This window comes from Contarinia nasturtii, unplaced genomic scaffold (assembly GCF_009176525.2).
Source record: "Contarinia nasturtii isolate CC-2019 unplaced genomic scaffold, AAFC_CNas_1.1 Cnas_scaffold_220, whole genome shotgun sequence".
Classification (NCBI taxonomy): domain Eukaryota; kingdom Metazoa; phylum Arthropoda; class Insecta; order Diptera; family Cecidomyiidae; genus Contarinia; species Contarinia nasturtii.
The window spans coordinates 861772-875666 of record NW_022197577.1 but is presented as its reverse complement, the minus strand read 5'-3'; the positions used below and the strand labels follow the sequence as shown (position 1 = coordinate 875666).

The window sequence follows — 13895 nt, the reverse complement described above, 5'->3', positions numbered from 1 at the left end:
GCCTTGTAAATAATGCGAAAGTAATTTGCCAATGTTTCGCCAACTAAATTGCTACATGGCGAATGGACGTTTATTGATGTGGAGCACAAATGATCAAAGCAAAGCGTTCATCATCGAGATTTAGTATTTTTCCTATATTATTATGTTGTTAAATTTGGATCCGGATTCTCTATTAATTATTTGAAATAGCTGCAAGCGATTTGATGGACTCCAACTGCAAGCGATTTGATGGAAAAAAATGTAAAAAAATAAATAAATCTAAGTTGGCCGCAAGAACAAAAGCGAAAAAATAAATAATGACGCTCAAGCAGCAGAGAATAAATGTCAATTGATCCAAGGCCAAGCAATGCGATGCAGTGTGTGCTAATGCCCAATCACGTTTCGCCCAACACGATGTAACTTTTTGTTGTATTACACTGATCAGAATTTCATAGGTGTTTCATGTAAATGGCGAACGCCACAAAAATCCATACACAAAGCCTAAGAAAACTCAAAGTAAGAGTTGTTCGATGATGAATCGAAGAATAAGAAATAATATAAAGAAAACGAAGAACACACACACAAAAGCATAAACAAACACTGTACACGAATCGAACTGAGAGAGTAGAGTTGTCTATTTGAGCAGCGTTGCTATGTTGTTATTAGCCCATAGTGTTTAATTGTGTATATATGGTTGAATACCATAACAAAGAGCGTTCTGTGTATATGAAACCATAGCGCGATTAAAAAATCGACTGGAATTGAAAGAAAACGAAAAAATGAATGGGTGAAGCAAAAAAGGAAAAAAAAAACAAAGAATCACATACAAACAGCACATGATTGTTTTGTGAGGTCGAATTCTTTCATGAATGCGTGCTATATATTTTCATTTTTCTTTTCATTTTTTTCACTGTACACTAAAAATCGTCATTTCCTACATCAAATTTACCAGTAGCACGCACCTCGTTGATTTTATTAATTCTCATCAAACTTTTATTCTTTAACTTTCAATTGCATTTCTCAATAACAAAAACTTCTTTCACGCTTGTTTGGTGATGTTGTTTTTTCTTTCTCTTATTGGAATCAAATCCAATACTTACACAACACTCATTAGTTCAAATATAAATCGCACTTTTCGAATTCCGTGCACTTAGTTTTGCACACGAAACAAAACACATAAAATATGATATAAGCACAAGCACATTGCATGCACACACATTGTTGCTGTTAGAACAGTGAAACGAGAACTGGACTGAAGATTTTTTTTTAGTAAATACACACCGAAGTCACACAGCGAATTTCTCAAACCCAACAACAACATGAACTGAATACAAGAAAGGGAGAGGAAAAAAAGCACCACCGCAAATAACATGGACCACGCGTACTTTTGACTCAGTCTATGGCGCAAACGCTACCGGTACGAACATACTTCAATTTCATGAATTCCAATTTATGAACGACAAGTGACGAGCTTTTATTTGGAGCACTTTTCACTCTCCTACGGTGTCTTATTCTTCCCACACAAACGCCAATTGTTTGTTTTGATTGCGGCTGTCGGTCGTCGATTGTGTCAAATGATTCAACAGGGTTACAAAAACCATTGAAAAATTACATCATTCACATGATAAACAACGGAATATTGCATAATTCAGCGATAATTATGGATTTTCAATGTTTTCCAATCAGAATGCAACGATGAAAACACATAAAATGCTGGTTTTATTCACGATATTTTCGCCGCGTTTCGTATAAACCGTGCTTTATGTAATTCCAAATGTCAGTTAATCAAAACAAGCAAACGCTGCGATGAGGTGCGCTACATACACATACACATAATGCGCATAGTTCCCAATCACTTTTCTACAGTGTACACCGTCATTGGTGTCATCGTGTTCATGCATTTCCAGCATCAGACAACTGACAAACGCGTATTCAACGTATATTTACGTGAAAAGAGTTTTTGACGTTTCAATACAATTTCTCGGTTGATGTCTATTTATCGAATACGCGACACATGACATGACACATTATCTCACACACATAATTTCAATTCAGACCTTGTATACACAGAGAAAAAAAAGTTAATTTTCGAAAAAGAAGGCAACTATTCATTGATGATCGTTGGACTCTCAATGCTTTAAATCACAATTGCAAAGAAAACAGCAAATCAACATTTGTTACAAGAATTTAAAGTGTTGTGTGATTGAAAAAGTGTAACAGATTTGAACGAGCAAAAAAGAGTGTGAGAGCAAGAACGAGAAAGAGAGAACTGGGTGTAGTGCCAAATAAATTCATTAAATGACTGAGTAATTCAATAACAGAGCAGGTGATAATTGGTGTCGAGTATTGAAGTACGTGCAGTTTGCATTTCATTTTTTTTTTTTTGGAAATTTTCTTCAATAATGAACGTACAAATTTGGAAATGATAAAAAAGCAATTGTATTTGTAACATAAAGTAATATCGAAGCGCTGCATCAATGAAAGTACCTTTGCAAACGACACTGTGAAATATGAAATGGCAAAAGCATTTACAGCGGCCGACAAACAGCAAACGTGGCAAACATGTAATTTTTGTTCATTACAAACATTCAAAACTTCTACCGACTTTTTAAGGTAAAAATCAACACCATCTTTTTGAATTTTTTTTTATTTTTATTTTGTTTGTTTGTTTATTTTCCTATCGCCTAATCATTTGCTCTAAATTTTTCATTTGCGCTAGACATTTACGTGATCGCCATTGTACACGCGAAGGTGGTTCGTACGTGTGTCGTTACGGCTATAAAGGTGTATGTTGCTCGTTGCCAGTGGACGGTGTCAGTGATCGTGATTATGAATCGCACGTTTTAAAATTCCATATGACAGACACGAAACGAGATGCACCGGAAGAATGGTCCGTTTATATGGCCGCCCAAAATCTTCCAGCTGTTTTAAATGATCCGAGTCGCGGCAAACAATCGAACATTTTCACCAAAAAATGGGGCGATAGTTTTGTAGAAAAAGTCCAAATAAGTCCAACACATTTATTGCCTGATATAACATACGATCATTTAAGCGATTACATCAAACAGATTGGTAAACGTTATCGTCGGCATGTGCGTCTTAATCAAAATATTCAATCACATGAATTTGCGGCGCAATTTTCACCAACAAAAAATGCATCACCGACCAATCGATCAATAGAACACCAACGACCATCCACGTCATCGATGATTTCCGATATCAGTGAACTTAATTGTAACAGCTTTGTTAATGGAAACAGTAATCATATCGTTTCATCTAGTCATGCCAGCCGTAAACTTACATACGAAATAAATGATGCCAATTTAGATGACATTCCACAAATATTTGTTAAACCAAATTTAGATTTCACGAATTTAGAGACATTTGATGCCGTCTTTCCGGGTATTTGTGATGCGGATAATAAAAAATCGGGTCGTTTACTTCAGGAAAAACTCTCCCATTACTTAGATATCGTTGAGGTGCTGATTGCAAAACAGGCAAGTTCAAACTGAGATAAGATGGGGTTTTTTTTCTTTCACACACACATACACAACAGAAATAAAAACAATACATTTCAAAATTCACTGTAATTTTATTATTTTGACCCGAAATCTTATCGTCCGAATATAATATAGAATGCTTTATCTATCGTTTTATTTTCCAATACATAGGTTTCGGAGAAATCATCGGCCTTTTTTCATGCGATGACATCACAAGATGCAATCATGGAGAATATGAATGATGCGAGCAAAAATGTGGTAAAAATGCGCGAAAAAATGAAATTGCTCGATGAAAAATTCGTTAAAAATGCTGTGAATATTGTAACACTTGATCGAAAACGAACACACTACGGTATTATTTATGATAAATTAAAATTAATGCAAACGGTGCATCAAACACAACCAATGATCCAATTATTATTGGGAACACAAGATTATGTAGCGGCTTTAGATTTAATTTCAACAACACAAGAAATTGTTGCACAAGAACTGATTGGTATTCATTGTTTTAAACATTTGCCATCACAACTAACCGAAATGGAACGATTGGTATCGAAAATGTTGGCTACGGAATTTGAAAAATATTCAACAATGGATCTAAGCCGACCGATTGGTGGTCACGATGACGACGACGACGACGATCGTGTTTATGATGAAGATAAATTAATTTGCATTGTATCAGGCCTATTGAGACAGAATAATTTTTCATTCATCGAAACCTATCGCGATGAAGCGATCGTTGCCATTCGAGCACTAATAAAGCAATTGGTTATTGAAGTGATTTCGACGAGTGACGATGAACGATGTTTGACCGGAGCGGGTGAGGTGGCACAATGTTTAACCATTCAAGAATGGATTTTTTTGCTGAAGAAAGCAACGGTTCTACTACTCGGCTTATTGAGGAGAATCAAACGTGTTTTAGATGTGATGCACCAAGTATCTGAAGCAAGTGCTGGTAAATGTGTGATTAACAGTGATATCGACGAAACATTCGACACTGAAACATTCTTAAGCGAAAGCGATCACAAGAAGGTCGAAGAAAAATTAAAAGATATAATGCATTCCATTTGTAACTACTGTTCGGAACGGTGTGCAAACTTGATATCAAGCCAAAGTCTCGAAAAGCATGTGGCAAGTGCCGATGAAATAAAAAATTTAGCGGAAATTATTCGTGCATTCAGCACAGGATGCGAAGAACTTACGGGCATTCAACGAATACCATTGGCGGCAGCACTTCAAGCGCAAGCCACCAAATTCGGTAATAAATTTCATACGGAGCGTAAATCAAAATTGTCGTTACTCTTGGACAATGAACGATGGAAACAAGTTGAAGTGCCTGCCGAATATCAGTTGATGATCGATCGCATTGCTGACGGTGACTTTTCATGGTCCAAAAACGAAATCAATTCAGAACGACAAGCGAAACCATCGACGATGCTTTATGTTGATGCCGAACCATTTATGTTAGTCAATTCAGCATTGATTTTGGTACAAATAATCAGCGAATATTGCCAATGTGCCGCCAGTTTGCCAATGATTTCAACGCAATTGTCACGTCATCTCATCGATTTATTGCGTACATTCAATTCAAAATGTTGCCAATTGGTGTTGGGTATGTAGCTAATGTAGTTAGTTTAAAAGAAAACAATCTAATTTTTGTCTCTATTGATTTAGGTGCTGGTGCACTACGTGTGGCCGGATTGACAACCATTACAACGGGTAATTTGGCTCTGGTTTCACGTTCCCTTAAGTTGGTCATCTGGTTTATACCACGAATAAAAGGACACTTTCAACAGTTGGAAATGAAAAATGCGAACGCTGCTGCCAATTCGAATGAATCTGGAGCGATTGTAACCACAAACAATTTCATAAACACCGGTTTCGATACAATCGAAAAGGACTTTTTCTCACACATCAAAGAAATCGAAACGAAAGTGATGACCATTGTAACAACATTGGTGCATAATTTGCTGAACAATTGGACCGCAAGACCACCGGTTCCGTCGCAATCATTTCGCAATATTTCACGGCATTTTATTAAATTGCATGAGGCCCTATCGCCCATTTTACCTGAACAGCAAATTCATCAACTGTACCGTGTGGTGCATAAGAATTTTAAAGATAAACTTAGAGAATTACTTATCAAATATAATATTGTGAATAATGGTGGGCCACAATGTGGTATGGTCACATCAGAACTGACTTTTTACATGGAAACACTGCGTACGTTAAAAGCAATGCCACCCGAAGAACTAGAAGATGATACACTTAACGATATTTGGGTGTGAATTAGTATTGATAGAGAATTCGAGAAGGGAGAAAAAAATACACTGTTATTTCAGTTGCAAATGAACGCTTCATCGATTAAAATTGTTTTTTATTTGTAAAATTTGTTTTTCCCTTTGTTTGCAATTGTTCTTTTTATCGGAAAACTCCAATGGTCAAATATATTTAAATAGTTACATAAAAAGAAACACAACAAAAAAAATGAATAAATCAATTTGATTAGGAAAATTAAAAAGAAAAAAACAAAATCTAATTTATTTGCTCTACGTTATTTCTATATCGGTGATATTGCTTCTTCTTGATATACTACTATGTGTCTTATCTACCTTCATCTCGAAATATGCAGTTATCTATAATCCATAGATATTTCCCTTACTTAATGTTCATTTTTGCCGAGAAAATATTAGTGAGTTCCTGAAATTTGTCTCTTTTTCTCGTTCATTCTATTTCGCTCACACCACACTTATAATAAATTCAGCTTCATGGTCGCTGTAGGCGTTTTAATAGCAGTAAAATATATTCGAACAATAAACTTTGAAACCTTTTACATGATGCTGTGATGTGTGTGTGTGTGTGCGTGTGCATGAGCATGATTAAACTTATATATGAGATATTAAAGACCAAGTAGCAAGAAAAATGTACTTTATTTGTGTTGGTTGCATTTTGTTTTTGTATATACAGTGTGTCTCATTATATAAAGCCACCGATTTTTTAGACAAAAATTACAAATATCTTAAATATATTTGTGGTGTCGCTAGATGTCAACTCTAAGCTACGACGCACAACAAATTTGACAGTTCAAAAATCAGTACAGTGTTTGTTGTGCAACAAAAATATGAATTCCGAACATTTTTCAAAACGGTTTGAAGCAGTTTTTTTGCATTTGCACCCGTTTGGACCAAAATGGTCAATAGTGAAGGTCGCAAAATACATTAAAAAGTCGAAAGGGTTCGTAAATAAGTGGATCCAGCAGTATAAGCGTGAAAAAAATGTGAACGATCAGCCCAATATGAAGCCAAATCTAGCCACCTCGCTACAACAAGATAAACGGATAGTCAAGTTGTTCGATAAAAATCCAGGTATGACGTTGCATCAAGGCGATGAACGGCTACGGCGTCATAAAATAGACGTCTCGAAGACCACGCTCAAAAGAAGATTGGATGTTGCCGGTGTTCATTATCGCAGTACAGTGAAGAAATCACTTTTGACAGAAAACCAGAAGAAAAACGCATTGACTGGGCAAACCAAAATTCAACAAGAGATTGGATCAAAGTTATATACACTGACGAGTCATTCTTTTGGCTGGTGAATAGCACTACCCATGCCTAGTCTAGAGCCGAAAAGAGAGTGGTCGTTCGCACGGTAAAGCATCCGAAAAGGGTGCATGTTTATGGTTGCTTCTGTGAAGCTGGTTTTGGAAAGTTGACCGTATTCACGGGCATTCTAAACGCTGTTAGGATGAACCAACTTTATTCGTCGACACTGTTACCCACCGCCAAGAAGTTCTATGGCAACGGCAATTCGAATTGGCTTCTATTAAAAGACAACGATCCAAAACACAAAAGTCGTCTCAGCACCGCTGGAAGGAGGAAAATGACATTAAACAAATGAACTGGCCACCACAATCACCCGATTGCAATCAGATCGAAAATGTTTGGGCCATTATTAAGGCAAGGCTTCGTGGTAAAACACACCGCAATTTGAAGCAGTTCAGTTCATTCATTCAACGACAGTGGAAAGGTCTTCAACGCGAATATGCTGAAAATTTGAGCAAAAGTATGCCAAATAGATGTGCCCGTGTGATCGAGCATGACGGTGACTGGATTAAATGAACGCTCTAGAATAAAAACAACTTACTGTTTACTCGCATATCGAAACGGAACTCAAAACGGGTGCATATCAAAGCGAGACAATATTTAGTTATCATAGGAATAGAGAACATTGACTTTTTATTATGCGAAATATGTAAGTTTCATTTTGTGCTGATAACTAGCTACTGTTCTGCCTTGTTTTAGTAACAGAATTTTGTTTCGCTTTGATATGCGACGCAGTTTAACGATATAAATATTTCACACTCTCGAAGGCTCGGTATAGAACACACAAAAAGTGAAAAAGAACTTCTTATTCTCAAATTTCATATACAATCAAATGGCTTGTACCAGCGATTTTCACTTTTCATGCTCTATACCGAGTCTCCGAGAGCTTCATATAAACTCGCCTTGCAATAGTCAAATGACGCCTATTGATTCCATCACGATTGATATTCGCTTACTATTCAATAGGCATCACATAGCAAGTTTATATGAAACTCTCGGAGACTGGGTATAGAGCACTCAAACAGTGAAAAAAGTCCAGATCGTGATTAAGATGATATGGAATGCGATTTTTTTCATTCTGATTGAACCAGGTGATACAGAAAATTGAGTAGTATTTGAGAATTGAAGAAAAAAAATTTAATTATTTTTTTCATTTTTCGCCAATTTTTACCATCTATATGGGAAGCTTGTATGAAACACACGGAAGACCGCTGAAATGACAAATGCAAAATATGTGCGGACGTACGACAGTGCCATTTCAGCGGTCTTCCGTGTTTTTCATACAAGCTTCCCATATAGATGGTAAAAATTGGCGAAAAATGAAAAAAATAATTAAATCTTTTTTCTTCAATTCTCAAATACTACTCAATTTTCTATATCACCTGGTGGAATCGGAATGAAAAAAATCGCATTCCATATCATCTAAATCACGATCTGGACTTTTTTCACTGTTTGAGTGCTCTATACCGAGTCTCCGAGAGTTTCATATAAACTTGCTATGTGATGCCTATTGAATAGTAAGCGAATACCAATCGTGATTGAATCAATAGGCGTCATTTGGCTATTGCAAGGCGAGTTTATATGAAACTCTCGGAGACTCGGTATAGAGCATGAAAAGTGAAAAAAAAATCTGATTTTTTTCTCAATTTTTATGCACAACTAAATAGCCTATATCATCTGGTGCGACTGATTGTAAAAATTTGCTATTTCTGTCACCCAAATCGTTGTTCAATACTATCTAACTCACCCTTACATGTTATTTCTCAATGCATGGCATTGTGTTTACAAACAACGTTCTATTGACACACAACTGCGCAATAAAAATTGCTGATACAATCCATTTGATTGTTTATGAAATTTGAGAATAAGAAGTTTTTTTTTCACTTTTTGTGTGTTCTATACCGAGCCTTCGAGAGTGTGAAATATTTATACCGTTAAACTGCGTCGCATATCAAAGCGAAACAAAATTCTGTTACTAAAACAAGGCAGAACAGTAGCTAGTTATCAGCACAAAATGAAACTTACATATTTCGCATAATAAAAAGCCAATGTTCTCTATTCCTATGATAACTAAATATTGTCTCGCTTTGATATGCACCCGTTTTGAGTTCCGATTCGATATGCGAGTAATCAATAAGTTGTTTTTATTCTAGAGCGTTCAAATATTGATTGTGTGCGTCGTAGCTTAGAAGTCAAATAAAAATTATATAAAATAAGTTTGTACAACTTGTGAGTTTTAATATGAAAAATCGATGGCTTTATATAATGAGACATACTGTATATTTTTAGTAACATCATTTTCCCTTTTTTTTGAATACAGAAAAGAAATCGAAACGGAAAAATGGTCGAATTGTACAATATTTCAAATTATCATAGTTGTTGTAACCACCAGTTGTGGGATATGAATTTACATTTTTTTTATTTTTTTTATTCTATTTTTTATTTAAATTATATGAAAATTGTAATGTAAATGTCCGGTCCCGTGCCGGCTGTATTGTTGATGAACCAATTGTATACTTAAAAAAAAACTTTGAACATTTTTCAATTTTCAAATCTTAAAAAATTCATATGGGAATTGTTGTAATTTGTCTTGATCTTCTGCATAAAACATTATCAATGTGGTTGAAATTGTGACCTCCTGACCGAACTGATGACCATTCAACTGAAGAATACCAGGGTAGGACGAATAAAATGCCCATGGCATTTCACTTATCATTCTGTCACGTGCGTTAAAGAGTGTAGGCCAATCGTCAAATTGGAACACTTCTCCGCTTACTTGTTGACCACCGTTTGCTATCAAGCTGCTGGTAACTAAATCCTTACGGTATTTGAAATTTTCCAAATTAAAAAAGCCACTTTTATAAGCTAGAATCAATAGGGGATCATCCTCATTTGGCGGTTGTTTTTTGAGCCATTTTGTTACTATAGGATCCAATTTAAGCTTATGACCAAGTTCGTCAGCTGTAAAAACTCCCGCTCCACTTAAATCCGAATCATTTGACGAGCTTCCATACGATTTATTCAACAATTCTTCCTCACGTTTAGACATCTGTAAATGAGACCAAGAAAAGAAACAGACCACGGATTTTTAGTTAGTCACTTTGTTCTTGGATAAAATTGACGATACTAATTTTTTTTGCGGCAGAAGAAAATTTGAATGAAAAAAAAACCAACAAAATGCATTGCAAGTAATCTACACATACTACCACATATGCAATAATTATGGGTCGATGTGTAAATATGAGCTTCATCTGTTCATCGTATTAAGCGTATATATAACAGAGAAGAGAGAAGAACAAAAAAAACGAAGGTGAAAAAATTGATATTTTGATTATATTATCATTACTGTGTCTGATGCACACAATGAGCGTATATTTCTTGAAAAGCGAATTTCGTAGTAATCTAGAGCTAATACGCGATGTTAAGAATAAAAAATTAAATGCAAAATTTCCATGACTATATTTATGGCCAATTCAATCTGGTTTTGTCTTAAACGAACGGAATTTGCTTTGAAGTTGAGAAAATGTACTAATGGCTATGACGCTAACCATGTTTTTTTTCTACTTTTTTTCTCTAAAAAAAATTTCACGATGTTTGAACGTGGGCAATGTGGGGAAAAAAAATTGGGAAGCAAATCAATTCGGTGGTCGACACGATATAATTCTCTTGGAATAAAAATTGGATTAATAATAATCAATAAAAATGAAAATTGCGATTTCTATACGATTTAAATCGATTGGTAAAATTTACTATTTCAAATAAACGCAACAAATAAACGGAACAAGTGCAAACCAGGTTTTTTTTGAACACAACAAACAAAATTAAAAATTAGGTAAAGGATGCTTTTTTGCTTTGATAAATAATTTTTTTTTCTGTAAAAAACTGTCGAAGAAACATGTGGAATTATTTTTTTACCTTCGATTCGTGGATTTTATGTCGTACGTAGAACGATTGTTATTAGCGGCGCTCTTCGATGCGTAGCTTGTGTTGGGTGTTGACTATTTTGATGTACTGACGGAGTTTCGATGCTAAACGATTGAAAGACTAACTCAGAATGACAATTGTCGCTGTTAGACGCTGGAACAAGTAGACGACAGCGCTTTGACAGGTGGATCACGCGAGAAACTTATCAATCCCTATTAACAAAACTACACTTGACAGTTATTTTATTTAAAACAATGTGAAATGTGAATAAAAAAGATAAAAAATTAATGTCGTGACGAATTATGTAAAAAAAATAAATATTATATTTCAATTACTCAGCGGAAAGTATGCTTGAATACGCGTATACCACTGCAAAGCGTTACCAATATACAAAAACACAAAACACACGATTGAAACTGATTCGAACATGTTAAATTGTCGCACTCAATTTATTGATCACATTCTATTTTGAATTGTCAAATGTAAAGGTCGACCCGCTTTAGATATCATTTCTATTTTTTACACCTAATGACGGCTCATTATTTTTGTTTTTATTTTATTAATAAAACTAAATTAAAATTGAAAAATGTAAATTTTTTTACGAATGCGATTGCGTGGTTTTATTGCTCTGCTGTGCAGCAGCAGCAGGATCATATGGAGGTTAGGTGTCCTCCTGAGTCAATTTTATTGTATTATTTTTTTGTAGTTCGTTTATTTAATGCACGTTTGAAAAATTAACAAAAAACAAATTAGGAAAATTGATTTATTGTTTTATTTTATTTAAAATATTTTCATTCATAAGTTTCATCGTTGTTCCAAATTTTCTGATATTTGTATCAAATGTGGAACAAAAGAGTATCATATAGTGAACAGAAAATTTGAAACAACGATAAAACTTATAAATGAAAATATTATAAATAAAATAAAACAATAAATCCATTTTCCTAATTTGTTTTTTGTTAATTTTCCAAACGTGCATTAAATAAAAGAACTACAAAAAAATAATACAATAAAATTGACTCAGGGGGACATCTAACCTCAATATATTCCTGCTGCTGCTGCACAGCAGAACAATAAAACCACGCAATCGCATTCGCAAAAAACTTACATTTTCAAATTTAATTTCAATTTTAATTTAGTTTTATTAATGAAATAAAAACAAAAATGATGAGCCGTCATTAGGTGTAAAAAATAGAAATGTTATCCAATGCGAGTCGACCTTTGTGTGTCTGTATAGACTTATGAAATCACACTAGCCGCTGAGTAATTGAATTATAATATTTATTTTATTACATAATTCGTCACGATATTAATTTTTTTATCTTTTTTGTTCACATTCACATTCTTTTTTTATATTTCTAAATAAATAAGTCTCCAACAAAATGTAATACAATAATTAATATATAACTTGCTTGACAGGAGATTTCGATAGAGACAACTAATGACATTTGTGATTTGACATCTCGGCCACGGTTTGACCTGTCTGACAGTTGCGTTCAACGACTAATGCGGCCAATGCTCGAATACACGATACTAGCGCTATACCAATGTTCGTGGCAATTTTCGGATGTGCCATTACTTGGCATTATTTACTGCGTTATCATTTCATACAATTTGAATAATTTGAAAAATATACACGAATCACATTTACGTGAACATTTAGACAATGATTTTGTGAATGTTCTATTTATTTTGGAAATTACATTTCAAACAGCTAAATTCGATTATTTATTTATATAGATAAATCAGAATGTATGCACAATACTTTATTAAACAAGTTTAAAAGCGAAACGTGTGAAATTTCCTTTTTTAAATGAAGTTTTAAAAAACATTAAATTTCGCTCTTGCAAAACTCCCAAATTTCAAGTCATTTTGATCATTTATTCAGATAATTTCATTTATCATAAGAATGATCGGTCAATTGTAATAGTTTTATAGGTTATCGATAGATTTTCACTGAAAAATTTATAAAACAGCTCGATATCTGAAAAACTGAAGCAGTCGAGAAATAAATGACCTGAACGAGAGTTTATCATGTTGACTTTTCATTTAATTAAGAAAACTTATTCGAATTAAGAAAACACTAATGAAAATGGGAGATGTTTGTAAAATGGATTTTTTTAATTTTCAATTGTCAAAATATTGGCCAAATATATTTTGTGATTTGGTGTAGCTGAGAGGCTGGCCAATGGATTTTCCATTTTGCCAAAATTAAGGTTATTATTATTATTTTTTTATTGATTTTTGAGTCTACATTGATAAGCCGACTATGTAGTTTACAATATTAGTTCCCGGAACAAAAGTTGTTTGTCTTGTACCTGTAAAAGTTGTTGTCTTGACTCAGAAGTACTTTTATATTTGATGTATGTGCTGGTTTGTTGACATTTTTCCCAAAAAATCGCAAAATTTTCATAATTTTTTTGATTGTAACCATGTCCATGGACTAGTTCCACTTAAATGCATGTCTGACCCTATAAATTGACTTTAATCAATGTTTTTAATGATTTGTCCATTGGAATGCATTTGAAATCATTTTGTACCGTTTTATACTCTGTTAGTTCCATCGGTAAAATGCTTGAGAGTTGAAAAGTACTTTGAATACCGGACCAGTTTTCGACCCTTGAATGTTGTCGAATCACTGTAAAATCACTTCCATTCGATTCCCCGCTGAAAATTAGGTGGAAATGTGGTATTTGCATCGCTGAGAAAATGGTGTATCCATGAAATATGGTGCAGTTTCAAAATCAATTTGGACCTTTCGCTCAAAATCGTTTAAATTGAACTTTTGTATGAACATGAATGGATTCTGTGAAGAATTATGAGGGATTTGTAATGCCTAGGGGCAAATCACGAAAACAAATGCATCATTTTTGAATAAATATTCTGTGCT

General features: G+C 34.2%; 3 protein-coding genes across 11 annotated transcripts in view; 1 reads left to right on the top strand and 2 right to left on the bottom strand.

Moving 5' to 3' along the window:
* LOC116337209 (protein numb) overlaps positions 1-1366 on the bottom strand; it is a 32098-nt gene extending 30732 nt beyond the window's left edge. The window contains exon 1 of one of the 6 annotated variants that reach the window (XM_031761601.1): positions 918-1366. The gene's annotated coding sequence lies outside the window, so the exon portion shown is untranslated. Of the gene's footprint in view, positions 1-806; positions 885-917 lie in introns of those variants that run through there. The other 5 variants (XM_031761599.1, XM_031761600.1, XM_031761602.1 and 2 more) reach the window with 5 other exon arrangements.
* A 517-nt stretch (positions 1367-1883) lies between these two features.
* LOC116337207 (vacuolar protein sorting-associated protein 54) lies at positions 1884-5868 on the top strand. Of its 2 annotated transcripts, XM_031761597.1 has the most exons (5): positions 1884-2330; positions 2436-2592; positions 2699-3476; positions 3651-5091; positions 5154-5868. In XM_031761597.1, the coding sequence occupies exons 2-5, from the start codon at positions 2495-2497 to the stop codon at positions 5765-5767; spliced, it is 2931 nt and encodes a 976-aa protein (XP_031617457.1). In that variant the 5' UTR covers positions 1884-2330; positions 2436-2494; the 3' UTR covers positions 5768-5868. The 2 variants fall into 2 exon arrangements, with proteins under 2 accessions (XP_031617457.1, XP_031617456.1); XM_031761596.1 differs by having other exon boundaries at positions 1884-2592.
* A 3447-nt stretch (positions 5869-9315) lies between these two features.
* On the bottom strand, positions 9316-12465 carry LOC116337192. 3 transcript variants are annotated; one of them, XR_004200786.1, is made up of 3 exons: positions 12397-12465; positions 10997-11229; positions 9316-10130 (listed from the first exon to the last, which is right to left on the bottom strand). XR_004200786.1 is itself a non-coding variant. In XM_031761573.1 (2 exons), the coding sequence occupies exon 2, from the start codon at positions 10128-10130 to the stop codon at positions 9630-9632; it is 501 nt and encodes a 166-aa protein (XP_031617433.1). In that variant the 5' UTR covers positions 10997-11313; the 3' UTR covers positions 9316-9629. The 3 variants fall into 3 exon arrangements, 1 of the variants encoding a protein (XP_031617433.1); XR_004200787.1 differs by lacking the exon at positions 12397-12465 and adding an exon at positions 11341-11510; XM_031761573.1 differs by lacking the exon at positions 12397-12465 and having other exon boundaries at positions 10997-11313.
* Between the last annotated feature and the right edge of the window lie 1430 nt (positions 12466-13895).